Source organism: Elephantulus edwardii, unplaced genomic scaffold (genome assembly GCF_000299155.1).
Source record: "Elephantulus edwardii isolate Elephantulus edwardi_28Jun2011 unplaced genomic scaffold, EleEdw1.0 scaffold00014, whole genome shotgun sequence".
Classification (NCBI taxonomy): domain Eukaryota; kingdom Metazoa; phylum Chordata; class Mammalia; order Macroscelidea; family Macroscelididae; genus Elephantulus; species Elephantulus edwardii.
The window spans coordinates 13,492,652-13,518,649 of record NW_006399764.1 but is presented as its reverse complement, the minus strand read 5'-3'; the positions used below and the strand labels follow the sequence as shown (position 1 = coordinate 13,518,649).

Here is a 25,998-nt window from a genome sequence, read left to right as displayed (position 1 = left end):
CATAGTTACATGGCCATGTCAATTATCAGAATGTGGCAAAGTCAACTTTATCTAGAAAAAAACATGTGACCAGGTAAAAATGGGGGGAGGCACTCTATAGTATAGAGGGGACAGATACTTGGAAACAGCTAATAGTTTGTGCTACAGGGGGCTTCATTTGACAGCTAGATTGTAACTATTAAGTTACATATAAACAGTGTGTTGGATTAGGGTCCTGCTGAAAATGCCTGGAAGGAGACATTTTTCTTACATCCGTAATTCAGTGGACACTGCTTTCATTGCCCTAAGAAACGACAAGAAAAGGATTCCAAGGGAGTTCTTGCTAGGCCCTAAATCAAATGACTGCCCACTGTGGTAGAAAGGGTGTTTACACTTAAAGAAGAAAGAGAGAAGCTGTCTTCTCTACAGATTAATACCTCCAGGTTTTAACCGATGGCCAGAGCTTGCTCTTACTCATTCTGGAAGCAGCATAGATTATTTTCACTGCACCATAAATATGTTTAACACTGTACTATATTAACCTTTTAAACCAGTTGTCTTACAAATCATAGTGCAGAGTAACTTGCTAAAATCTAAAGGCCCTGGAAAGGACTAGATGCTCTTTTTACTGGAGACAAAGAGTGGAGTGTATAAAACCTTAATACCAAATTCATTTCCAAGAAAGAAAACCAAATTCTTTGAACTAGTTTCTGATTTGTTTCTTCTTTTTCACTCTCAGCCAAGACTGAGCAAAGGTTAAGACTCATTGATCCAAACAGCTTGCTCTGCAGTGTTGGGCTAATGTTCTCTTCCTTCCTTCCTTCCTTCCCCAGTGTTCCAGGAGCTGTGGAGGGGGTATTCAGAAACGGGAGGTTGTGTGCAAGCAGCGTATGGCTGACGGCAGCTTCTTGGAGCTTCCTGAAACCTTCTGTCCAGCCTCAAAACTGCCCTCCCAGCAAGCCTGCAGGAAAGAGGACTGCCCCAGCGAGTGGCTACTCTCCGACTGGACAGAGGTGTGTATGCTCTCCAGAACGAGGGCATGGTGAGGCATAGGAAGAAAAGGAGGCATTCCCAATGTATACATACAGAAGGCAAGAAAATAACTCAAGCAATACTTTTGCAGCCCTTTCTACCATTGAGTGTAACTAGCTTTTAACCAGGCTGCAGACACCTGAGTTAGTTTGCTGTTGCTGCTGTAACAAAAATAACGTTCCTGAGTGATTTTAAGGAATAAAATGTATTTTCTCCCCTTTTAGGAGAATAGGATTCAGAATTTAGTGCACTGCTTTAATGGAATGCTTTCTCTGTCGTCGCTAAGAAAACCTTCAACAGTTTCTCCAAGACCTTGAATCCCTTGATTTTTGGGTGATCTTGACATGACATGTATTTCCCCTGCATTTTTTTTATTTCCCCTGCATTTGTGTTCTGTTTTCTGTGTCATTTCTGATCTTCTTGTATCTTAAAAGTCGGTCTTCCAAGACACTGCAAAAGGCTTAAAGCTTAATCTTTAAAAAGAGATTCAAGGAGCTCTGGTGGCATAGTCTGTAGAGATGCACTGTTGACCTAAAGGCTACCTATGCCTCTCTGCTGGTTCAGATCCCCTTGTGGCCCCTTGGAAGGAAGATGGACAGTCTCCTTCCATGTGATTTATGCTCAGAAAATCTGCTGAAGGGTCAGCTAAGAGTTGATGGCTGTGAGGTTGAGGAGATTCAAAACTGGTCTCACACTTACACTGAAACGGCCTCATTAACATAATAAAGTAAGCCCAACTCCAAATAGAATTACCACAGTGGGGTGATCCTGTAGAATAGAGAATTGTCCCAGAGTTCCCAAGACTATAATAAAACATCTCTCATTGCTACTCCTGCAGATTTTCAGAGGCTACAAAATACAGGAGATTGTCCATCTTTCCTTCTTAGAGTGACTGGTGGGTGAATTTTAAGCCAGAGAGGTGCACAGCTTTTGACTTCCCAGTACAACTCCCTACAGTCACCACCACCAGTGCTCACAATCTGAGGAAGAATTGGTGCCTTTGAATTGTGATGTTGGTAAAAGGTATTAAATATACCATGGACTGCCAAAAGAAAAGCACAAACAAGTCTTGGAGGAACTGCAACCAGGGTGCTTAGAAGAAGCAAGGATGGTGAAACGTCATGTCGTTTACTTTGGGCATATTGTCAAGAGGGGACAATTCCTGGGAAAAGACAGTAAGCTGGGAAAGGTCAAGGAACTTAAAAGAGTAAGATTCTCGTTGAGATGGACTCAAACAGTGGGCTGGAATATGATGGAGAGACTGTGGCAATGACACAGGATAGGGCAAGGTTATTCATAGTCACTATGAGGCAAAGTCAATTAACAACAATGAAGTGAGGTATAGCATTGGGAAAACCTACTGCAAAAGACTTTTTTTTAAAGAGACAGAAAGCAAAACTGTCACCATGAAGACTAAGATGTACCTGACCCAAGTCATGGTATTTTCATTCACATTCCATGCACACAAAAGCTGGACAGTGAATTAGGAAGTCTGAAGAATGAATGCATTCGATTGATGGTGCAATGCACACGGACTATCAGTGGTGTAGAGTGTAAGAAATTGTGCTGCTGACTCAGGGAGCATGCCTCACTGGCAGTCTGAATCCACTGCCCTCTCCTCAGAAGAAAGATGGGCAATCTTATGTGATTGGTGTCAATGCAGTGGCAATGTGTTTTGAGTTTTGAGGTTGAGCTAAAAGAAAGAACAAATGTCTTGGAATTAGTACAGCCAGAATGTTCCCTAGAAGCAAGGCTGGTGACGCTTCAAATCCAGTACTTTGGGCATGTTGTTACCAGGAGGAGCCAATCCCTGGAGAACACTATGCCTGGTAGAGGGTCAATGAAGACAAATACCTTCACCAAGACGAACTAACACAGTGGCTGCACAATGAATTCAAACACAGTAACGACTGTTACTATGATGATGACGCACGACCAAGCATTGTGTCCTAGCCGGTGTACATACATGAGACACCACCTAACAATCTTTACTGAAGCAGAGGTCTGCAGCTTTCTCTTGCAGAGCAGCTGGTGTATTCAAGCCTCTGTCTTTCAAATTAGCAGTTAAGCACTTAACCAAAGCAACACCAGGACTTAAGACACATGTTTCTGGGGGCCCATTCACTCCTAACACCCAGCAATTGGACACAAGGATTGCAAACTGACAGGATTCTTTTCAGGACACTGTGTTTTCTCCCCCCTTCTCGACACTCCTCAGCCTGACCTCTCCAAACCGCTTGCTCCCAGATGTTTCTAGTCTCAGGAAGGGCAAAGCCCTTCTATTTCTTCTCTTCCAAGTTACTGGACAATAAAGAACATGATTTATTGGAAAAAGAATGTCAAGGAAATCCTGCTTCTTTCCTGTCCATTTCTTGGCTCTAAAAATCCAACAACTTCCCAGCAAGAGAACTTGATTTTCCCCGTCGCCCTGAATTTTTAGAGGTGATTGCATCAGCATTTACTATCCCTGACTTTACCTCATAAATTAAGATTCAACATCAGCTTCCCTGTTTTTCTAGTGAGTTCCTATTCTGAGGCTGGAAAATATTAATTTACAGCCAACTTCATTTGTTTCCAGGCATCCAAAACCTAAATAAAATAGAGAAACACTACAAGTTGGTGGGAATGCATATTTTTATTATAAGGGGATAGGATTTAGGGGACATTAACATGGAAAGTATGAGGAAGGTGCTCTGAAGAGGGGATGTGAAGATGGGTTATGTAGTTCACGATCATGTTCATTTCTCAGGCGATCACACAGAACTTGTCCAGTACTGTTGAGCTGGTAAGCAGCAGAAGGATTAGGAAGGGCTATGCACTGTCCAGTAAATCCTTGGGGCTACTATTCCTCAAAACCAAGTACACATAATTAATTCTCCAGAAGAACCTACTGCCTCAGGCAAGAAGATCACCCCTAAGGTGGCTTGCTTCTGTTGTTTGACTTAAAGATGACCTTAGGAAAGCAATTCCCTAAAGGTTCAAAAAGACCTGATGCATGGGCACTATGAGTCAGAACTGACCTGAAGGCAGTGGGTTTGATTTTTTGGCTTTAGAACAGTATGGGGAGCAGTTACTAATGTAGACTCAAAAATGGGTAAACTTGGGTTCAAATCCTAACTGTGCTACTTACTGGCTATATTACTGAACTGTTCTCGGAGGCCTGGTGGCACAACAGTTAAGCTACTTAGCTATTAACCAGAAGATTGGTAAGTCACCCAGTCACCCCAGATGAGAGACCCTGCAATGTACTCTCATAAAAATTACTGTTTAGGAAATTCTATGGGCTTTTGGACTTAGTTCCCTGAGTTGCTACAAGTAAAACACTGACCTGATGCAATCTAAGAACAAGAGACCTTAGTTTACTCATCTATCTGTAAAATAAATATTAACACTGACCTCCATGTATGGCTTGGGGGTGGGAATGGGGGCTAAAACAATTTCCAAAGTAATCTGTGCCGAGAAAAAGTTAACTTTAATTGTTACTAAAATGACTGGCGTGGCCTGTTGTTGTTAATGTTTACCAGCGAGTCGAAACTGACCCATAGCTGACCCGCCAGCAGGTTTTCAGAGGCGGTAATCAGACACGAGGAGAATGCCCACCCTTCTCCTGAGGAGTGGCTGGCAGATTCAAACCGTGAGCTTTCAGGCATTGCAGTGCACATTCTCACCAGTAGGGCCCCCTGAGCTCCCTAGGACTACAATAACCTAGCTTCTCCTACAGACTGTTGTTTGGCCTCAAGGACACAGTTACAGTTTGGAAACTAGAAGTAGTTCAAGGAGCCCTGCTGGCCCAATGGTTAAGCGCCTACCTGCTAACCAGAGAAATGGGGTGAACTCACCAACCACTCAAGGTTCTAAGAGAAGCCTGGAAACCCAACGGGGCAGTTCTATTGTCTTACCAGGTCACCATGAGTTAGATTCACTCAGCTGCATACAACAACAAGAGTTAGCCCTTAGCCAAGCAAGTTATTAAGTTCTGAGCTATCTGGGTTGATAAATGGAAAATCCAAACGCTGAGGAGGAGCTGGAATGGAGAGAAGTAATCACCAAATCCTGGGGTTTAAACTCTAGCTGCTGCCATATAAAAATGCCCCTGGGGATGTTCACAAAGGCTGCACGTGGGCCTCTTCCCAGTGGCCTTTCCCTTGGCCCTCTGGCTGAGATGATTCGTACATTCCACACCCCACACAAGGCTTCCCCTGGAGAAAGGAAGACCTGGATGATGTATGGGTGTTTTTCATCCTCAACTATCTGGGCTCCATCTCATGGTTACTGCATAGAATCCCTCAGAGACCAAACTCAGCCAAAGTCTCTTTAAGCACTTCAAATAAAATTACTTTCAGATTCTATTCTGAGAGCAAGACCTCTCAAAAGGCCGTACCTCTTTTCTTTAAAAGAAAGTCTTCTATATCCTGAAAAAGTTGGTTATTAAATATTTAAGTCATATTTTAATGGATGCTCTTCTCCTGCAAAATAAAAAAAAAAAAATTAAAGTCAGGATTGTTAGACGTTTAGAAGATGATCCTGTAGCTTATTTCAGGTTCCGTTGTTGTAGCTTTGTTTTAACTTAAAGCCACAGAACTCTTTTTAAAATTAAATGTTACTACCAAGTCAGAAATCTAAAAATGATAAAGTAACTGCTTTGGCTGATGTGTGGGTTGCTTCTAGTTTCCTGGTGAGTCTCCCCATGAATCTCTTTCTCAATAAAGTTACAGAACACAGGTTCAATATCCTTGTTCTGGCTTTCCCAATTTTTTGTTGTTCTTAGGTGCCATCAAGTCAAGTCCAACTCATAGCAACCCTATGAACAACAGACCAGAATCCTGATCATCTCTGAGAAACTTGAGCCCATTGTTGCAGTCACTGTGTCAATCCACCTCACTGAGTCTTCTCTTTCACTGACCCTCCATTATTCCAAGTATAATATCCCTTTCTAAGAAACTGCTTCTTCCAGCAACATGTCCAAAGTTTGAGAGGTGAAGCTTTGCCATCCTTGCCTCCAAGGAGCACTCTAGGCACCCTTTTCCCAAGATCTGTTCATTCTCTTGGCTATCCAGAGGATATACAGTGCTCTTCTCCAACACCACAACTCAAAGGCATCAATTCTTCTTCTGTCATCCTTATTCATTGTCCAGCTCTCAGGTGCACAGCAAGTGACTGAAATGACTATGCTCTGAATCAGGCACACCTTAGTCTTCAAACTGACATGAAATGCTCTTCAGTATTTTGGAGAGGTCCCTTACGGCGGGCTTTCCCAAACCATTATGTCTTCTGACTGAGGCTAGAGAAAAATTTGACCCATGTCAGAAACATATCTATCTGCAGACTAGCAGTCTAATCATATTCCCATTTTTCCACCTGGTAGCACTGAAACATACTTTTAAATTCTTCAGGCCCTTCAGCACCATCTCACTTTACCCCTGGATTTGGTGCTGTTATTTACTATAATGGGTAGAACCAGAACTGTGATTAGGAAGCTGAAGCCCTGGATTTGAGGCTTACGCTCCCCCACCACCACCCTTTGCATCGTAAATTTACTTCACACTGGTGTATCAAAGCAACACTGCACTATAGTGTCACTTTAGTGGATGGACGTGAAAACTCAGTCCTGTCTAATGGGTTCACACTCCTAGTGACCCTACAGCACAGCGCAGAACTACCCACAGGATTTCTAAAACCATCTTGATCCTTCTCCTGCTTCATCTTTCTCAGGCCGTGTGTCTGCTAGATTCGAATCACTGACCTTTTGGTCAGCAACCCAATGCTTAAAGTGTCATTTTCTGACTGCCATATTTCAAGTTAACGTGGCATGCTGCCATGACCCTAGTTCAGGTCTTTATCATCTCAGCCCTGGACTACTGTGGCAGCCTCCTTAACTGATGTCTCTGCCTCCCATCCATCTCCAACTCCCATCCCTCCCAAACACCATTGCCAGATTAACCTTCTCAAAACACCTCTTTCATCATTTCACTCCTCCCCTCAGTGGCGCCTCTTTGTTTTATGGACCGATTCCAACCCTCCTGACTAGAGATTGTAGGGCTCCGCATCTGCCTCTTGTGCTTCTGGAACTTGACTTGGTCTTTCTGTTCCATCAGACTAGTTCAGCCCCTACGCCAAACTTGCCTGGTATGAGTCTTAATCAACTCAAAAGCACCTAAAACCACGACCAGGCCTGCCTTAGACTTCTGCATCTATCTCTTTACCTTGCTTCCGGCATTTTCCTAATTCATCCCTGAGATGAATTCCTATTCTACCCATCTTCAACACCTTGGCTAGGAAATGCCTCCTGTACCATTCACCTCTGGTTCCCTGGATTTACATGCATTTGATTTTTCTTGTCCCACCAGTGTTCCAAGAGCTGTGGCGAGGGTACCCAGACTCGCAGCGCCATTTGCCGGAGAGTGCTGAAAACTGGTATTTCCACTATTGTCAATTCCACCCTGTGCCCGCCTCTGGCCTTCTCTTCTTCCATCAGGCCCTGTATGCTGGCAACCTGTGCAAGTGAGTAAACCAGAGCTGTGGGCACGGGGATGTGAAGCCACAGCCATGCAGAAGCCCACCTACACCCAGAACCGAGCTGGAGACAGTCAGAGCACCCCACAGAGTGCTGCAAGTGGGGGGACTCAGCTAGAGACAGAAAAGGCATCTTAATTATACATGGCCTGATTAAATTCTCCTCTCTGCTGGAAAAAGTTTGCAGGGGGTAGGGGGAAAAAACCCTCACTTGCTGGCATGCAGGGAAGTGGAAGCTGAAGGCAGCCTATTGCTAATGAAGTCTAATGTCATCCACTGTGGGGCTTTAAAGTACTCCAAACACATTTGTTCTATTTAATATGAATCCCCAGAGCTGTAACACTTCTGGGCTCTCCTCGTAGGGTAAATTAGAGCCCCGTGCTTTGCAGGACTGGCAAGGTAAACATTTAATGGGGGCCAGTCTCCTTCCCTTTGACCTCTGCCTCTCTTATGCTGCTGCCTTTTCTTTTTCCACCTTTCTAATGAGAGGCACTGCCTCCTCCCCAGGGTCCCTTCCATCTAGAAGCCTGGATCTCCGTTTGAGGAGTAGAAAGAGCCAGCAAGGTGATAAGCGGTGGGCCCGCGACACCTCATTACTGTCGAGTTGAAGCCCACTCGGAGCTGACCCTCCAGTGGCTTTTCAGAGGCAGTAAATCACAGGGGAGGGTTTGCAGAGGCAATAAACTGCAGTCAAGGAAACTGCCCATCTTTTGCTCGTTGAGCAGCTGTTACTGGTAGTCAACTGCCAATAAGACAAACGGATTGCAATATCCCTAAGCACTTTATTACAGATCTGTGGAGGACAGTGGGTCCGCCTCCCCGACTGGGAGAGATCACACCAGGCTTGTATACTAAAATCAACAGATTTCTATATCTGAAAGAAAATCATTCACACCCAGATACTCCCTCAAGTTACAATTTACATATGATTGGGGAAAACAGCTAATCTAGGTAAGCGATGCATCTCCTCTTACTTAATCAGATTAAAGAAAGACACTATAAATTCTAAGGTCAAGCAATGAGCCTTTCAGGCTGGAGAAAACTGATGCCAGTTTTATAACTATCGTTCCATAACAGATACATACATAGAGAATTCTGAACTAATCAATACCACCACATCACAGCTGGTGGATTCGAACTGCTTGCCATCAGGTTGACAGCGCAACTTCCTACCCGCTAAGCTGCCATGTCATCAGTTCTAAGTATCTGGCGGTGGCACATCTGGTGGTCAGTCCTTCCATAAAGCATAAGGCAGTAAACGATTGCACTGGCCCGAAGGGAATTCCAGAACCTTCTGTGCCCCCCTTGGGTTCCTCTGCCTGGCGTCCTCTGCCTTGCTCCTTGCTCCTCGCTCCCCTCTCCGAGTCCCGCAGTTGTCTTTCTCTGCTCTCTCCTCTTTCCCCCGGTCAGCCTCCCCTGTCACTCGGTCCCTTTCCTTCCAGGGCCCGGGCGGCCATCCCCGAAGCACAGCCCTCACATAGCGGCCGTGCGGAAGGTGTACATCCAGACGCGCAGGCAGAAGAAGCTGCACTTCGTGGTGGGGGGCTTCGCCTACCTGCTCCCCAAGACCTCAGTGGTGCTCCGCTGCCCCACGCGGCGCTTCCGCAAGCCCCTTATCACCTGGGAGAAGGACGGCCAGCACCTGGTCAGCTCGGCGCACGTCACCGTGGCGCCCTTCGGCTACCTGAAGATCCACCGGCTCCAGCCGGCCGACGCGGGCGTGTACGCGTGCTCGGCGGGGCCCGCGCGCGAGCAGCTTGTCATCAGGCTCCTGGGCGCCAACCGGAAGCTGGGGGCGCGCACTGGAAGCTGGAGCCGGAGGCGCGAGGAGGAGGCGGCGGCGCCGATGGCGCGGAAAGGTGGGGCGCACGAGGCCCTGCGCACCCACAAGCACCAGAACGGTGTGTTTGCCCACGGCAGCAAGGCAGAGAAGCGGGCCCTCTCCGCGGACCCCGGCAGCCGCTACGATGACCTCGTGGCCCGGCTCCTGGAACAGGGCGGCTGGCCCGGCGAGCTGCTGGCGCCCTGGGAGACCCAGGACTCGGCCGAGAGGAACGCGTCCTCGGAGGAGGACCCGCACGCTGAGCCGGCTCTCGTGCACCTTCCCTTCACCCTGGTGGCCGAGCAGCAGCGCCTGGACGACATCCTGGGGAACCTGTCCCAGCAGCCCGACGAGCTGCGCGACGTCTACAGCAAGCACCTGGTGGCGCAGCTGGCCCAGGACGTCTTCCGCGGGCACCTGGAGCCCTCGGAGCCGAGGCTGCCCCTCGTTGCCATCCCCGCGGACAAGCCCGTGTCCAGCTTCAGCAGCGCCCTCCGCACCGCTGCCGCCGCCACCGCCTCCGCCTCCGGGGAGGCCGCTGGGACCGCCTCGCGCCGGCCACAGCGCAAGCCCACCATCCTGCGCAAGATCTCGGCCGCCCAGCAGCTCTCGGCCTCCGAGGTGGTCACCCACCTCGGGCAGACCGTGGCGCTGGCCAGCGGCACCCTGAGTGTCCTCCTGCACTGCGAGGCCGTGGGCAACCCGAGGCCGACCATCAGCTGGGCCCGGAATGGAGAAGAAGTGCAGTTCAGCAGCAGGTGAGCCTGCAGGTGCCTGGTCCAGGATTGGGGGGGAGGGAGAAGCAGGGCGTGCCATCTCACCCACGTCGGCCCGCTCGTTCGTCTCCAGGGTGTACCCCGTGGTTGGTGGGCTTGGCCTGGGCCTCCAGCCAGGGCCCTAACCCTTTCTGAGCACCTGCAGACCCTTGTAACAGAGGCAGTGCACTTCGCCAGGCCCTGTGCTGCCATCATCCCAGCCCGTCCAGAGACAAATGAGATGCCCTCCGGCGGCCTTGGAACTTTGGGCAGAAAGTTGGCGTCCCAAGCCAAGCATTGTCTCTTCCCACGTCCTGAGAATGGTCGCTGTGTCCATGTGTTGGCCCTGCGGAATGGGACAGTGGTGGCAAGCATGTACCCCCGGGGCCACCCGTCCTCAGGGCCCACACAGAGCTGGAAGCTCTACCAGGCTTTTGTTCCCAGGGGAGCCCGGGCTCAGTTGTTTTAACACTGGCTTTTGGGGGCTTGCTGACTTTGATTTGGTGTTTTGATGTCATAGGTTGTCTTCGTTTTCTTGGGCTATGGCATAAACTGCTCTCAAGCGGACCCCAAATCATGGTGACCCCAAGCGTTCCATACAGAATATAAATGCTCTCAGAAGTTGTCCTAAGTGTAACACAGATAAGTTCTTTTACAGTGTTTGGTACTGGTTCATGTAACGCAGAGGTTAACAGTGCTTCCCGTGTCCAAACTGCAGTATAAGTCTGTCACCTCTGATGTCAGTTATTCCTACGCTGATCCTCTCCCTCCCGACTCTGTCTTTTGAGTGTATGGTTCTAGGCTGATTGTCAGATGTTTTTTTTCAATTAGTAGGTTTTCTTTTCACCATATTGGAAAAATTTTAGATGCACACAGGGACTTAATCTTTAGAAGGTCCAATTCATAGATGTTATTATTCTTTACTGGTTGTGCGTTTCTGGCTGTATTTGCCAGCCTTTTTATACCATTACCTGTAATATGTATATCTGTGTTTCATTGACTATGCAAAGGCATTTGACTGTGTGGATCATAACAAACTGTGGCTGACTCTGAGGAGAATGAGAATCCCAGAACACTTGATTGTGCTAATGAGAAACCTATACTTGGACCAAGAGGCAGACATCAGAACAGAGCAAGGAAACACTGCATGGTTCAAAATTGGGAAGGGCATACGCCAGGGATGTGTCCTATCTCCATACCTTTTCAACCGGTATGCAGAACAGATTATCCGGGAGGCTGGGCTCTGAGGAAAAATGTGGGGTCAAGATTGGTGAAAGATCAATCAACAATCTGTGCTATGCAGATGACACAACCCTGCTTGCTGAAACTGAGGAGGACCTGAAGCGCTTGCTGCAGAGGGTCAAGGACTACAGCCTCCAATATGGATTGAGGCTCAATGTCAAGAAGACAAAGATTCTCACTGCTGGACCAATTGGCAGCATCAAGATGGATGGTGAAAAGATTGAGATTGTTCACAGCTTTAGTTTGCTTGGCTCCACAGTCAACACTCTCAGCACCAGTAGCCAGGAAATTAAAAGACGTATTACCATGGGAAAGTCTGCTGTTAGGGACCTCTCCTAAGTACTGAAGAGCAATGGTGTCTCTCTGGAGACTAAGGTGTGTTTGATACAGGCCATGGTCTTTGCTATCACTTGTTTTGCATCAGAGAGTTGGACAACGACTAAGGAGAATTTCAGCCTTTGAGCTGTGGTGCTGGAGAAGAGTATGAGAATACCATGGACTGCTAGGAAAACAAACAGATTTGTCCTGGAAAGGGTTAAACTGGGTGGCTCCTTGGAGGCAAGGATCCTGAGGCTTTGTCTGACATACTTTGGACATGTTGTAAGGAGGGACCGGTCCTTGGAGAGGGACATCATGCTTGGGAGGATGGAGGGACAGCACAGGAGGGGAAGACCCTCTATGAAGTGTATTGAGTCAGTGACTGGGCCAATCGGGATGGAAGAGTCAGAGACTGCGATTGGCACAGGACAGAGCAGAGTTTAGGGCTGTTGTATATAGGGTCGCTATGAGTCGCAAGCGACTCGATGGCACATAACAACAACAATTTATACCATAGGCTGGGGCTTCTAAGTTGGTCCAGTTTTGTCTTTTATGATATTTATGGGTTTAGGCTTTACTCGTAGGTCTCTGACCCACCTTGAATTGGCTTTTATGTATGGTGTGAGATGTCAATCCTAAATCAGCTTTCTTCAGGTATAAGTCGACTTTTGTCAGCGCCATTTGTTGAAGAGATGGTTTTTTTCCCAGTAACAAGAAAATGGAAACAGTCCAAATGTTCATCACAAATGAACAGATTGAGAAATTGTGGTACATTCACACAATGGAATACTATGCAGCACTCAGGAGCAACAATTTCGAAAAATCCTACATAGCATGAGAGATTGGAGAGCATTATGCTGAGTGAATTAACTCATTCTCGTAAGGACAAATACTGCACTAGACTGTTACTGTAAAAATAGAGGGACCGCTTGAAAAATGTAGATAAAAGCCCAAAGGGGAAAAGGGTGGGGGAAGATTACCGTGCCACACAGAATTTGGAGGAAAGAGGGAAGGAATTAGGTTAGATCCACTTGGTACCTGAAAAGACAGTGATAGTGGTCATAGATCAATTGTAATTAACTTTATAAAATAAATGTGTAGGAATAATTAAGTGAACACAGTGGGAAGGAAGGAATGTGTGAAACACAGTGTACATGAATGGGACACAATGTATGTTAATTTTGTATGCAAACCAGTATAAAATTGTTTTTAAAAAATACCTTAAGAGAGCACTGTTACAACAGTCAGCCTTGGAAACCTTATGGGGCAGTCAGCCCCATCCTGTAAGGGATGCTCTTAATGTATGCTAGTCATAATGTTCCATGTTACAAAGGGCTTCTCTTACTTCTTACTCTCAGTATCCCATGCATTAAGTGCCATTGCTGTTACTGCAGCATAGGTAAGAAAGCAGAGGCACAGGCGTCAGATCCACACAGAAATGCTGGAGATGAAACTTGACGCAGGCCCCCATCACCTGTGGTCTTAATTTCTCTTTCTATTTACCTCTTGATCTTCTCTCTCCTTTTTCTTCCTCCATCAGCATAACTGTCCTGATCATTATCTTTCTCCTGAGAAATCTTTATGAAAAGAAATCGTGGGTCAGGCCAGCCATTTGTAGTAAATCCATGAGACCATTGGGTCATTGAATGGAAGGGTCAGCATCAGGCTGCTGGATAGTTGCTGTTACCAGAGGATGGTGCCCAGATGGGCAGTGCAGAGGTGTTCATCTTAGTCAGTGTACCTGTTCTGCCGGTTGTGCCCATTTCACAGATGGGCTGTCTCCTTCACCAGCCAGTGAGTTTATTAAGTGTAAATATCAGGTTTTATTCATATCTTCTATTCCCAGATTTGTTCCTGGGGTTGAAGGGCATAACAATTGGCTATTTAGTGGAAAAGATGGAAGTTGACATTTCTTAACTAGGAGCCAGCATGCCGAAAACCTCCATAACCATAATTTTAGTTACTGTTGACCACAAGGCATAAATAAAATAGACTGTTAGGTTAGAACGCTAATGGGTTCAAACCCAGTTCTAGCCTGTGCTGTTTTGAGTAAGTAGCAGGTGACTACATGCACATCTACAGCTTAACTCCCACACTTCACTAGGGAGGCCCAGTAGCCTCCAGACCTTCTTTTCTCCCAGCTGTTTTCAGGATCCCAGCTTTTGAATATCAACATTTACTCCTAGAAAGCTGAAGAATAAGACAATGACAGAAAGATGAGAGGGGATCATCAGCGGTCTGCTCTGCCTGGGGCTGCACAGAAAACCCTCAGGTCATGGTTCACTCAGAGGTCTTGACAGTTTCCTTGAGTGCTGGAGATTTTTGTGCCTCTCCAAAGATCATGGCCTTTACAGGAATGATATGAAAGAAGCTAGATGAGTTTGGAGCATTTCCAGCTGATCTTTCCCAGGACCTTCACTTTCCATGGCCTTTGTTTATTCCAAAGTAAAGAAATTATTAGAGCTCTCTTCAGTCCCTTTGCTGCATCCACTTATTTACAGAAGTTGAAACCAGTTGCCATTAAGTTGATTCTGACTTGTAGTCACCCCGTGTGTATCAGAGAAGAACTGCAGAGTTTTCAGTGATATTTCAGAAGTAGATCTCCAAGCCCTTCTTTCAAGGCATCTTTCAGAAGACTCAGACCCCTGATCTTTTGGTTAACAGTCTGCCATCCAGAAAGGTTTTCACCATATATTGATAAATGTGGTGAGCCTCCCAAGAAGCTACTTCCAAATTTGTTGTACAGGTTGTTTCTAAGCAGTAGACATATTTATTCTGTGATAACATGCGTTTGAAATGCACTCAGCAAAAGCTAGACAAATGTATTACTGTTTGATGTTATTTAATTTTTTATTAATATCATTTGATTATTATTATAAAGGTAATAAAGTCATTATTAACCAACCCAGATAATACCTCCCCTCTCTTGTTTTATTCTCTAGATCACTTTTACTAATTTGGTATATATCTTTTTGGAGTTTTACATATATTATTATATGGAAAACATGTCTACACACAGTGTTTGGCTTTTGTTAGAATATTACCGTGTCGTTCAGAAATGTTAAGTTTATTTATTTATTTTTTTTACTTAAGAATATTTCCAGGAAAAGATTTCATAGTAGTGCTTTTTAATAGCTGATACTGTTCCTGAATGCTCTTAACTCTCCTCCAGTTGAATATTATTTTGGTTTTTATAAATGCCTTTCAATTTGCCAGTTTTTTGCTAAAGGTGATACTAAAGGGCTGCTAGCCTAGGAGAACAGAGGCCAAGTCCCGGATGGTCAGTCCTTTAGACATGGAGGAGAGTGGGGAAGAGCAAGAGAGGAGGCACATGAGGGATAAGAGCAATTTTGTCTGCCACTACGGAGACTTGCCCTCTATGTCTAAACTCGGACAGTTGTTCTCACTGTGAGTGAGTGGCATACATGAGAGGAAAAGAAAAGATTTCCATTTCTGATTTTTGACATCATAATTTTTCAGTTTTACTTGGCTAGCCAGTAAGAAATATGACTGGAGCTGCGTTTTCTCAAAGTTTTTCAAGTACTTTTTGAGAAAGGAAGGGCAATATATCTGAACAGAGCAGGCAGGAGGCAGTGAACTGCCACTGGGACTGTTTGCCGTGGGCTGCTGGTGACCTCTTTTGTGTTGAGTTTCCTTGCTTGTCATCAGGACTGTGTCTGGTAGCAATTGGGATGCACTCATTTATTTTCAAACAGCTTTCACCAAAGAAGTGCTGAAATGCCCAGTGTTGTAGTTCAGTTAGTCTGTTTTTGCTTAGTGCCCAAATCCATCTCTGTAAAAGAGCCTGTTAGATTCAGCAGCCTGTTGGGCTGTGGGACTTTGCAGTGTATTAAAATGTGCTCTACAGAGCCTGAGCCAGCATAAAGATCTTGGACTAGGGGAGAAGTGACTGAGAGAAGTCTGTTACTTCTTTGGCTATTTTAGCAGTAATACCAAAGCTTCATTGGAAGGAAAGTGACTTTATAAAATAATCACTCACAATTGAGAGTCTACTGACTTTGTATCTGTATAATTTACTAGAAAACTGGTAGTAGAGTCTGTAAAGAGTTGTGCTGCTGACCCACAGGTTGCACTTCAAATCCACCATCCGTTCTGCAGGACAAAGATGAGCAACTTCCCCCGTGCAGTTTACAGCCTCAGAAATACAAAAAAGGGGCCAAGCATGACCCTTATGACTTGATGACAGTGAAAAATGATGGTCGAAATGAATTCAAATTTTCTTAGACATTTTCGAAGGCCTCCTGTAGTGAAAGAGGATGGCCAGTCTTTCTTCTTAGTCTGTCTTAATCTTAATGCTTGAATTTAGAACAGGATCTGACAGACAAGCATTTTACAGAAAAGAGCAGACAACAAATGTTTCCCCAATTGTAGAAATAACCAACAGTTTCAGTATTGTCCCCAACCTTGACACTTGTGTTTTGACCCACTCATTTCCCTGCTCCACCGCATTCCCTTTTACTCCCACCTATTCCCTTCAACACCTATCTCCAGCTATCCAGCCCTTAATAGCTTATAGCTCAAGCTTTCTGGGCTTCTGTGATTCCAAACACTTTTAAGCTGTTGCCAGTTTCTTATGCTGTGGCCAGTGTCTCTTGAGGAAGTATTAAAAGAAGATGGAAAGAGTATGCAGAGTCATTGTACCAAAGGTAATTGGCAGGCACGGAAGAATTTAATGAAACATCTTACTAGCAAGAGCCTGTGGTGTTGAAAGAGGAATTTCAAGCTGCTCTGAAAGAACTGACCAAAAAAAAGGCCCGAGGAATTGATGGTATACCAAATGATATATTACAACAAACAGATGCTGCCCTAGATGTCCTCACCAAGTTGTGTCAAGAAATCTGGAGGACAACCACCTTCCCAACTGACTGGCAGAGATCTTTATTTGTTACCATTCCAAAAAAGTGATCTAATGAGTGTGGAAATTCTCAAACAATATCATTAATATCACATGCAAACAAGATTCTGATGTAGATTATCAAAAAATGACTGGAAGAACACATCAGCAGAACTGCCGGAAATGCAGGTTGGGTAAAGAAGAGGTTGTGGTAATACGGATATTGTAGCTTATGTTAGAAGGACCTTGGCTGAAAGCGGGTGCTACCAGAGGAATGTCTGTGTTTCATTGATTATGCAAAGTCATCTGACTGTGTGGACCACAATAAATCGTGGCTAACCTTGAGGAGAATGGGAATCCCAGACATGAGCATACTTATGCAAAACCTATACTTAGGCCAGGAGGCAGTCATCACAACAGAGCAAGGGAACACTGCATGGTTCAAAATAGGGAAGGGTGCAGGCCAGGGATGTGTGCTATATCTATACCTTTTCAATCCATATGCAGAACAGATTATCTGGGAGGCTGGCCTCTTTGAGGAAAAGTGTGGCATCAGGATTGGAGGAAGACTCATCAACAATATGCATTATGCAGATGACATAACCCTGCTTGCTGAAACTGAGGAGGACCTGAAGCACTTGCTGCAGAGGGTCAAGGACTGCAGCTTTCAATATATATTGGAGCTCAACATCAAGAAAACAAAGATTGTCACCACTGGGCTGCTTGGCAGCATCGTGATGGATGGTGAAGAGATTGAGATTATGAACAGCTTCAGTTTATTTGGCTCCACAATCAACAGTCTTGGCACCAGCTGCCAGGAAATTAAAAGATGCATTGTGTTTGGAAAGCTTGCTCTCAGAGACCTCTCCAAGGTAGTGAGGAGCACTGATGTCAGTCTGGAAACAAAGGTGCACCTGATACAGGCCCTGGTCTTTGCAATCACTTGCTGTACATCAAAGAGCTGGAGAGTGACTAAAGATGATAGAAGGAGAATTGATGCCTTTGAGCTGTGGTGCTGGAGAATAGTATTGAATATATACAATACCATGGACTGCTAAGAGAACAAACAGGTTCATCCTAGAGAAGGTTTAACCAGGCTGCTCCTTGGAGGCAAGGATTCTGAAGCTTCCGACATACTTTGGACATGTTGTGAGGAGGGACTAGTCCTTGGAGAGGGTTGTCAAGCTTGGGAAGAGGAGGGACAGCACAGGAGAGGAAGACCCTGGATGAGATGGATTGAATCTGTGACTAGGGTAATTGGGGGTGGGTGTGTCTGAGACAATAAGATTGGCACAGGAGAGAGCAGGATTTAGGACTGTAGTATATAGGGTCACTGTGACTCACAGGTGACTCGACGGCACACAACAACAACATCAAGAACAACATTCTTAGAAGTACAAGTTGGTTTCTCAAGAAGTAATTTCTAGTGTCCCTCTATGAATTATGACAGCTGGTTGATCATAATCCCTCTCTGTTTTCAGCAAACATTCCTGGGCTACTTTGAGTCAGGTCCTCCCATAGATAATGGTGATGGAGAAAGATGGCAGTGAGATTTGAAGACTAGTTTGAAAGCCAGAAGGGTAAATTAATGACTGCTACACATATTTGTTCATTCTATAAGTGTGTATTAACTTACCTGTTGTATTCTAGAGGGCTCTGGCGGCATGTCGTACTCCATAGGGAGTTGTGCTGCTAACCCAAAAAAGATCCCTCTGGTGGTTTGGATTAACCAGTGGCTCACGGGAGAGGAGGAATAGTTGCCTGCCATTGATTTATAGTTTCTGAGAACCTGTGGGAGGGTCATCTGTGAGTCAGTGTCAATTAGAAAGCAATGAGTTTTTTTAGTTTATTATAATGTAGATAGACATCTATACGTCGAGAATCTAGTCATGAATGTAACAGAATTCCCTTTTTTGTTGTTTTTCCTGTGACATTTCTTCGTTGTTCATATTTTTGCTCATAATATCAGGCTGCAAAATAGAAGGATTTTTATAAGCAAAAAGAGCAGAGATTCTTACCACAGCACCGATAGGCAGCATCATGATGTATGGAGAGGAGATTGAAACTGTCAACAGTTTTAATCCACCACATACCCACCAGGGAAAAGATGGGCCTCTCCTCCTAGGGGACATAAAGCCTCTGAAAACCCACTAGAGGGTCAGCTGTGTGTTGGTTCTGACGCAATGATACACAACACCATTTGTTATATGAACCCAAGCTCAAAAACAGTAGATACGTAGGCACTGATAAGGACCTTACTGAAAATAAAAGCCAGCTTGCCCAAAATTGCACTGACTTTAATGTGCCAAAATGAGAGAAGCCAGATAAAAACTCATCTTTTCTTCAGAGTAAATTCTAAATACTTCTTGTAACAGTGAATTGCCATCAGGGAAGTTCCTTGTCTGTTTTGCACCTTTGATCTATATCCATTTCCTAGAGTTGCTGTAACAAAGTACCACAATCTGAAGGGCTTAAAGCAGCAGTAATTTATTTTCTCACAGTTCTGGAGACTAGAAATTCATATTAAAGTGTCCATAGGGGCATGTTATTTCTACAGCCTGTAGAGGAAGATCCTTCTATGTCTCTTCCAGCATCAGGTGGCCACCAATGAATTGTTAGGTTGTGATAGTAGAACTTTAATATCTCTAGCTGTCTTCACATGCTTTTCTCCCTTCCATGTCTGTTTCTGTAGTAATTCTTCTCGTTGATCTCTGGTGAACTTAACTAATTCCGTCTGCAAATACCCTATTTCCAAGAAAGGTCACATTCAAAGGTACTAACATTTTGGGCTTGAACATAGCCTGTTGTTTTTTTTACATAAATTAATCTATGACCTGACTCAAAACCAAGCTAAAAACTACAAACCACTTCATGATTCAGCTTACACAAATTGTGAGGCATTTAAACAAGAGGCTTTTATTAAGGAGCCCTTGTGGTGTTGTGTTTAATGTGCCAACTGCTAAACCGGAGATTGGCCTTTCAAATCACAGCCACTTCTCAGAAGAAAGATTAAACAGCCTTGGCAACTTGATGAAAGGATGACTGTGAGTTCATCTTGACTTGATGGTACTGGATTTTGTTTTTGTCTGCTTAGTAAAGGTTAAGGGAATTTTTTCCCCTCCAGAGTGCAGGTAATTTCAAAGAATAATATGAACCTAGATACTTTGAAGACTATCAAGATTCTTCAAAGTTAGGGTAGGATATCATACTTCATCTACATAGAATCCTGGAGAGAGGGATAATGGAAAGAATTTCTGCCTTATCATCCTTAAGTAAGAACCTGATTGCTTTCTGGTCTGGGTCTGGGTTTGCCCATCTCACTGTATTTCACCCACTTGATCTGAAAGGCCAATCTGATAATATGTCAATTAACACGGAGGGTAGCCGGGATGTAAGGAAGATGGTAAAGCTGAAATTAGAGCAATTGAGGCTTCCATCCCAGCTCTGCCACCTCATCTGTGTAAGCCCTTTTTAACCTCTCTGAATCGCCATAGCCTCATTCATTAAAAACTCATTGCTGTTGAGCCAGTTCTACCTCATGCTGACCCACTGTAGGGTTTCTGAGGTTGTAAATAACATGAGAAGAGACTGCCTGTCTTTCTCCATTGAACTTGCAGGTAGATTTGAACCCCTAGAGAAGTTTAGCTTTGGGGTGAGAAGCACAACATGCTACTCAGTATGCCATCAGAGATTACTGGTTGTCCTCATTTGTTAAAATTAAATTATCCCCCAATATGTTTTTCCCAATAAAAAATATTAATAAAAAAATTAAATTGTCATACCTGCACAGCAAGATAGCATAGTTACGAAGAACAGATAATGCTGGCATGCAGTGGATGTCACGTGTCATCATCTACTATCACTGTTGTTTAGACTTGGAGCTTTGAACCCACACCATATTGCAGGAGGACATGACAAAATGAGCTTTGACTTTCATTTTGAGAAATGAATAAGTGATGGTTCAGAAAAGAAATTTATATAGGAAAACACACTGTGATAGAGTGTATCAATCTTCATCCAGAAAGCAGGAGACCATGTTGAGATTCTACTGATTACTCTTTGCTCTCATTTCTGGTCTGATAAGAGAATCTTCCTACCAATTTTAAATGCTTCTGTTTCCCAGACAACTTTGGACAGTGTTCCAGAGTGTTAGTAAATAGGAGATGAGTTCCACAGTATCTGGAAAGCTTCACCTCAGACAGCAGAGTATCCACGGATGGAAGCTTCTTAGAATGGAGGAGAGACTCATGGGAAATGCCTCCAGGATCCACCTGAGAACCGCAGTTGTGAATAATGCTATATTTAAAAGTCATAAACATATGAGATTCTGTTTCCAAGTTTGCTTATAATATAAAACTAGAGGAAGGGTATATAGGGAAAAAGAAGTCCATTTCAATTTTGTATAGCTTGTTTCCTTTACAGACCTAAGGGAAATACAGTGGCAAATATTCTTCCCAGTTGAAAAGTAAAATAATAACTGTTGTTGTTATGTTGTTGTTATGTGCCATCGAGTCGTTTCCGACTCATAGCGACCCTATGCACAACAGCTCTAAACCCTGCTCTATCCTGCGCCAACCGCACCGCCTCTGACACACCCATCCCGATTACCCCAGTCACTGAATCAATCCATCTCATAGAGGGTCTTCCCCTCCTGCGCTGTCCCTCCACCCTCCCAAGCATGATGTCCCTCTCCAAGGACCCGTCCCTCCTGGCAACATGTCCAAAGTATGTCAGACGAAGCCCCAGAATCCTTGCCTCCAAGGAGCAGCTTGGTTTAATCCTCTCCAAGATGGATCTGTTTGTTTTCCTGGCAGTCCAGGGTACATTCAGTACCCTTCTCCAGCACCACAGCTCAAAAGCATCCACTCTCCTTCTGTCCTCCCTAGTCATTGTCCAACTCTCTGATGCATAACAAGCGATTGCAAATACCATGACCTGTATCAGGTGCACCTTAGTCTCCAGAGAGACACTGTTGCTCCTGAGTACGTTTGAGAGGTCCCTAACGGCAGACTTTCCCATCGCGATACGCTTTTTATTTCCTGACTGCTGGTACCAAGAGTGTTAACTGTGGAGCCGAGCAAAGTGAAGCTGTGAACACTCTCAATCTCTTCATCATCCATCCTGATGCTGCCAATTGGTCCAGTGGTGAGAATCTTTGTCTTCTTGACGTTGAGCCTTAGTCCATACTGAAGGCTGCAGTCCTTGACCCTTCGCAGCAAGTGCATGAGGTCCTCCTCAGTTTCAGCAAGCAAGGTTGTGTCATCTGCATGACGGAGATTGTTGATAGATCTTCCACCAATCCTGATGCCACAATTCTCCTCATAGAGCCCAGCCTCTCGGATAATCTGCTCTGCATACATGTTGAAAAGGTGTGGAGACAGGATGCATCCCTGGCGTACACCCTTCCCTATTTTGAACCATGCAGTGTTACCCTGCTCTGTTCTGACTACTGCCTCTTGGTCCAAGTATAGGTTTCGTATTAGCACAATTAAATGTTCTGGGATTCCCATTCTTCTCAGAGTCAGCCACAGTTTGTTATGATCCACACAGTCAAATGCCTTTGCATAATCAATGAAACACAGATAGACATTCTTCTGCTATTCCCTGCTTTCAGCCAAGATCCATCTAACATCAGCAAAATAATAACTAGTTAGAGAAAAAAGGAACCAACTTAAATAAATAAGTCTAAAAAAAAAATGTTAGGTCCTTGAAAAGATTGGAGATGACTACAATGATCAGGAAGAAAGTGAATTTTTGAAAACACTAGATAATCAGTGACGCTTAGGTATAACCAAACCAAGCCCAAGCCTGTTCCTGTCAAGTCAGTTCTGACACACAGAGACCTTATGGAGAAAAACTTTGCTGGAGAGTTTCCAAAGTTGTAATCTTTACAGAAGCTGACCAGGAGGCTCAGACCTCATACCTTTTAGTTAGCATCCACACATTTAAACCACTGTAACATCAGAGAACCTCTAGGTATTAGGAAAAGTGGAATGGCAAACTCTGGCTATTCCTTGAAAAGCTACTGGGACCTCCAAAGATCCTCTTATCCAGCTTTATTTACTCTTCCTAGGAAATTGTTGTTAGATGTCATCAAGTTGAGTACAATTCATAGTGACTCTGTGAACAGTAGATCTGAACCCTGCTCTATCCTCTGCCATTCTCATCATCTTTCATATACTTGAGCCCATTGTTACAATCACTTTGTCAGTCCGTCTTGTCTTTTCTTCACTGACCCTCCATTTTTTCCGAACATGTTGTCCCTTTCCAGGGAACAGCTTCTCCTAACAAGACGCTCATAGTATGAGAGAAGTTTCACCATCATTGTCTCTAAGGAGCACCGAGATTGCATTTTCTCCAAGACATACTCAAATGTTCTTTCGGCAGTCCATGGGATATTCAGTACACCACGAATTCTTCTGTTATTGTTATTCGTTGTCCACCTTTCAGAACGACAGGAAGTAACTGTAAAGATAGTGGCTTGTATCAAGTACACCTTAGTCTTTAAACTGACATCCTTGCTCTTAAGAGGTCCTTGACAGTAGATTTTCCCAGTGCAACAAGTCTCTTGATTTCTTGACTACTGATACCATTGTGACTCCAAGCAAGATGAAATAAAGCATCGACAATTTTAATATTTTCCCCATCTGTCATGTTACTTATTGACCCAGTAGACCCAGTGATGAAGATTTTTGTGATTTTTTTTTTACATTTTGTGATATCCATATTGAAAACTATAGTCCTTGATTTTCTGAAGCCAGCCTTTCAAATCCTCACTATTCAGCAAGCAAGGTTGTGTCATCTACAGAATGCAGGTTGTTGAGTCCTCCTATGATCATATGCCACATTCTTCTTAAAGTCCATCTTCTTGATAAGTTGTGTAGCATACAAATTGAATAATGTTGTTGTTAGGTGCCATCAAGTCGAGTATAACTCATAGTGACCCTGTGAATAGCAGATCTGAACCTTGAACTGTCCTGTTCCGTCCTCACAATCTGACACACTCAAGCCCATTGCTGCAGTCACTGTGTCAGTCCACCTGGTTGAGGGTCCTCCTCTTCACTGTCCCTTCACTTTTCCAACTATAATGTTCTTCGTCAGGTAACAGCGTCTCCTAACAGTATGCCCAAAGTGTGTGAGATGAAGTGTCACCATCTTTGTCTCCAAGGAGCACTCTGGTTGCACCTTCTCCAAGACACATCTACTTGTTCTTTTGACAGCCCGTGAGATTTCAGTTCTCTTCTCCAACACTACAGTGAAAAAGCATCAGGTCTTCTGTCATCCTTATTCATTGTCCAGCTCTGAACAGCATAGCAAGTGATTGAAAAGACAGTGACCTGAATCAGACACACCTTAGTCCTCAAACTAAAATCATTGCTCCTCAATAATTTCAAAAGGTCCCTGACTGCAGACTTTCCAAGTGCAGTATGTCCCCTGATCTCCTGACTGCTGGTAACAAGTGTATTAATTGTGAATCCAAGTAAAATGAAGTTGTTGACAATTTGAGTCTTTTCTCCCTATCGTGATGTTGCCTATAAGTCCAGTGCTAAATTGTTGGTGTTTTGATATTGAGGTGCAGTTCCTATTGAAAGCCGCAGTCTTTGATCTTCTGCAGCAAACACGTCAAATGCTCCTCACTTCCAGCAATTAAGGTTGTGTCATCTGCATACTGAGGGTTATTGTATGAGTTTTCCTCCAATCCTGATGCCACATTCTTCTTCATAGAGTCCAGTTTCTCAAATTATTTGCTCAGATTGAAGAGGTATGGTAAAAGAATACAACCCTGATACACCTTTCTTAATTTTAAACCAGTGTTTCCTTTGCTCTGTTTGGACAGCAGCTTCTTGGTCTAGGTATACGTTTTGTATGAGCACACTAAGTGCTCGGAAATTCCTACTCTTCTCAATGTGAGCTATAGTTTGTTGTCATTTACACAGTCAAATGACTTTGCATAGTACATATAGAAACTTAGTCCTTATAGATTGCAGCTACTAAAAAACAAACAAAATGCTTAACCTTTTGTGTATAACCAAGGAAAGCACAGAAACAAGAAGTTAACATTTCTTGTTGTTCTCCTGTAAAGAGCAAAGTGGTGTACATTTGGGGCTTTGCAAACCATACCGTCTCTATTTCTGCTAGTTAACAATGCCATTGTAGCATCAAAGGAGCCATAGACAATATGCAAGTAGCCAGATTTGATTTTGTCCAAAAAAAGTTCTGTTCACAAATACAAATGACAGTTGGGTGGAGTTTGATGATCTACATTCTAGATTAATTGAAAATCCAATGTGAATCATTTCATGCAGTGGTTTGTAGTTTGAAATTAATCATTCAGCGGGGATATAAAGCTACATATATTAGCAAATTTGAATTTCTGAAAGGAAAATAAACTGTTAAGTTTGGCATAAAATAGTGCAACAGTATTAAGAATGGGTAGTCAAGTGACCTTTTCCATTTAAAAAATATTTCATTCTCCCTAGAAGACTCATGAAACATTGGACATCAATATTTTGGATGTGGCAGTTACATGAAAACCAGCAAAAATCAAATTGTTGCAGCCGAGTCAGAGCCTACTCCTAGGTGACCCTCCAGGAGATTTCAGAGGCTGTAAATCATGTAGGATCAAGATGTCCCATCTTTCTTCAGAAGAGCAGCTCATAGATTCAAACTTCCTACCTTTGAGTTGGCATAATAACTCCTTAACCACTAAGCTACCAAAGCTCTTATACATAAAAACCTGCAGAGGCTAAGTTGCCCTCGCTGGATGGTTCTGTGAGCTGTTTGATGAATGCCAGTCTGTTCCCTAAAATCTTTGTATTAAACAAAACTTTACCTTGCAAGCCTCTGTGCTATTACAATTTTTGGCTTCAGAAAGAAATTACTGCTTTCTGAAAAGGTCTCTTTTTTTCCTCCTCTTCCATTTTTGTGCTATTCTATTTAAAACCCAAAATAGTCTTAGATTTTCATTTCCCTGAGTAACTATAAGCCTTGGCATAAATTATCCCTCATGACAAATGAATCCAAACCACATGCTTTCTGCTCAGCCCTAGTGGATGCCTGGATGGGATGAGTTAAAGAAAAGATCATTCCACACTCCTGATTCCACTAGACACTGTCTCAGAAAGCTCTTGCTTCATATATCTGAAATGGAGTAACAGTATCAATCTAAGAGCTTGATGAGTAGAATAAACCAAGAGGAAGAATATACACTTGTCTAATAAATGTTGAAGTCCCTAAGGAGGGAAAAAAATGAGGGAAAAAACTAGACACACAACTTAATTTCAAAATAAGGAAAGGATTCCAACATTACATATAATAGGTTTGGCCTTGGGCTTTTTACATGCCCAGCTGTGGCTTTACCTGTTACTTCTTTTTTTTTATTTTATTAATTTTAATGAACGTTTACAGAGATTTTGGATTACCATTCATTCATTGTTGCACTATTTTCTCTACCCCTCCCCAGTTCGTTCCTCTCTTTTTTT

General features: G+C 43.9%; 1 protein-coding gene across 1 annotated transcript in view; it reads left to right on the top strand.

Annotated features, from left to right (window-relative positions):
- Positions 1-25,998, top strand: part of ADAMTSL1 (ADAMTS-like 1) — a 431,835-nt gene that overhangs the window by 301,031 nt on the left and 104,806 nt on the right. Inside the window, exons 17-19 of the mRNA XM_006881351.1 lie at positions 813-992; positions 7,359-7,512; positions 8,967-10,104. Of these exons, the coding sequence (XP_006881413.1) occupies positions 813-992; positions 7,359-7,512; positions 8,967-10,104 (1,472 nt within the window). The remainder of the gene's footprint in view (positions 1-812; positions 993-7,358; positions 7,513-8,966; positions 10,105-25,998) is intronic.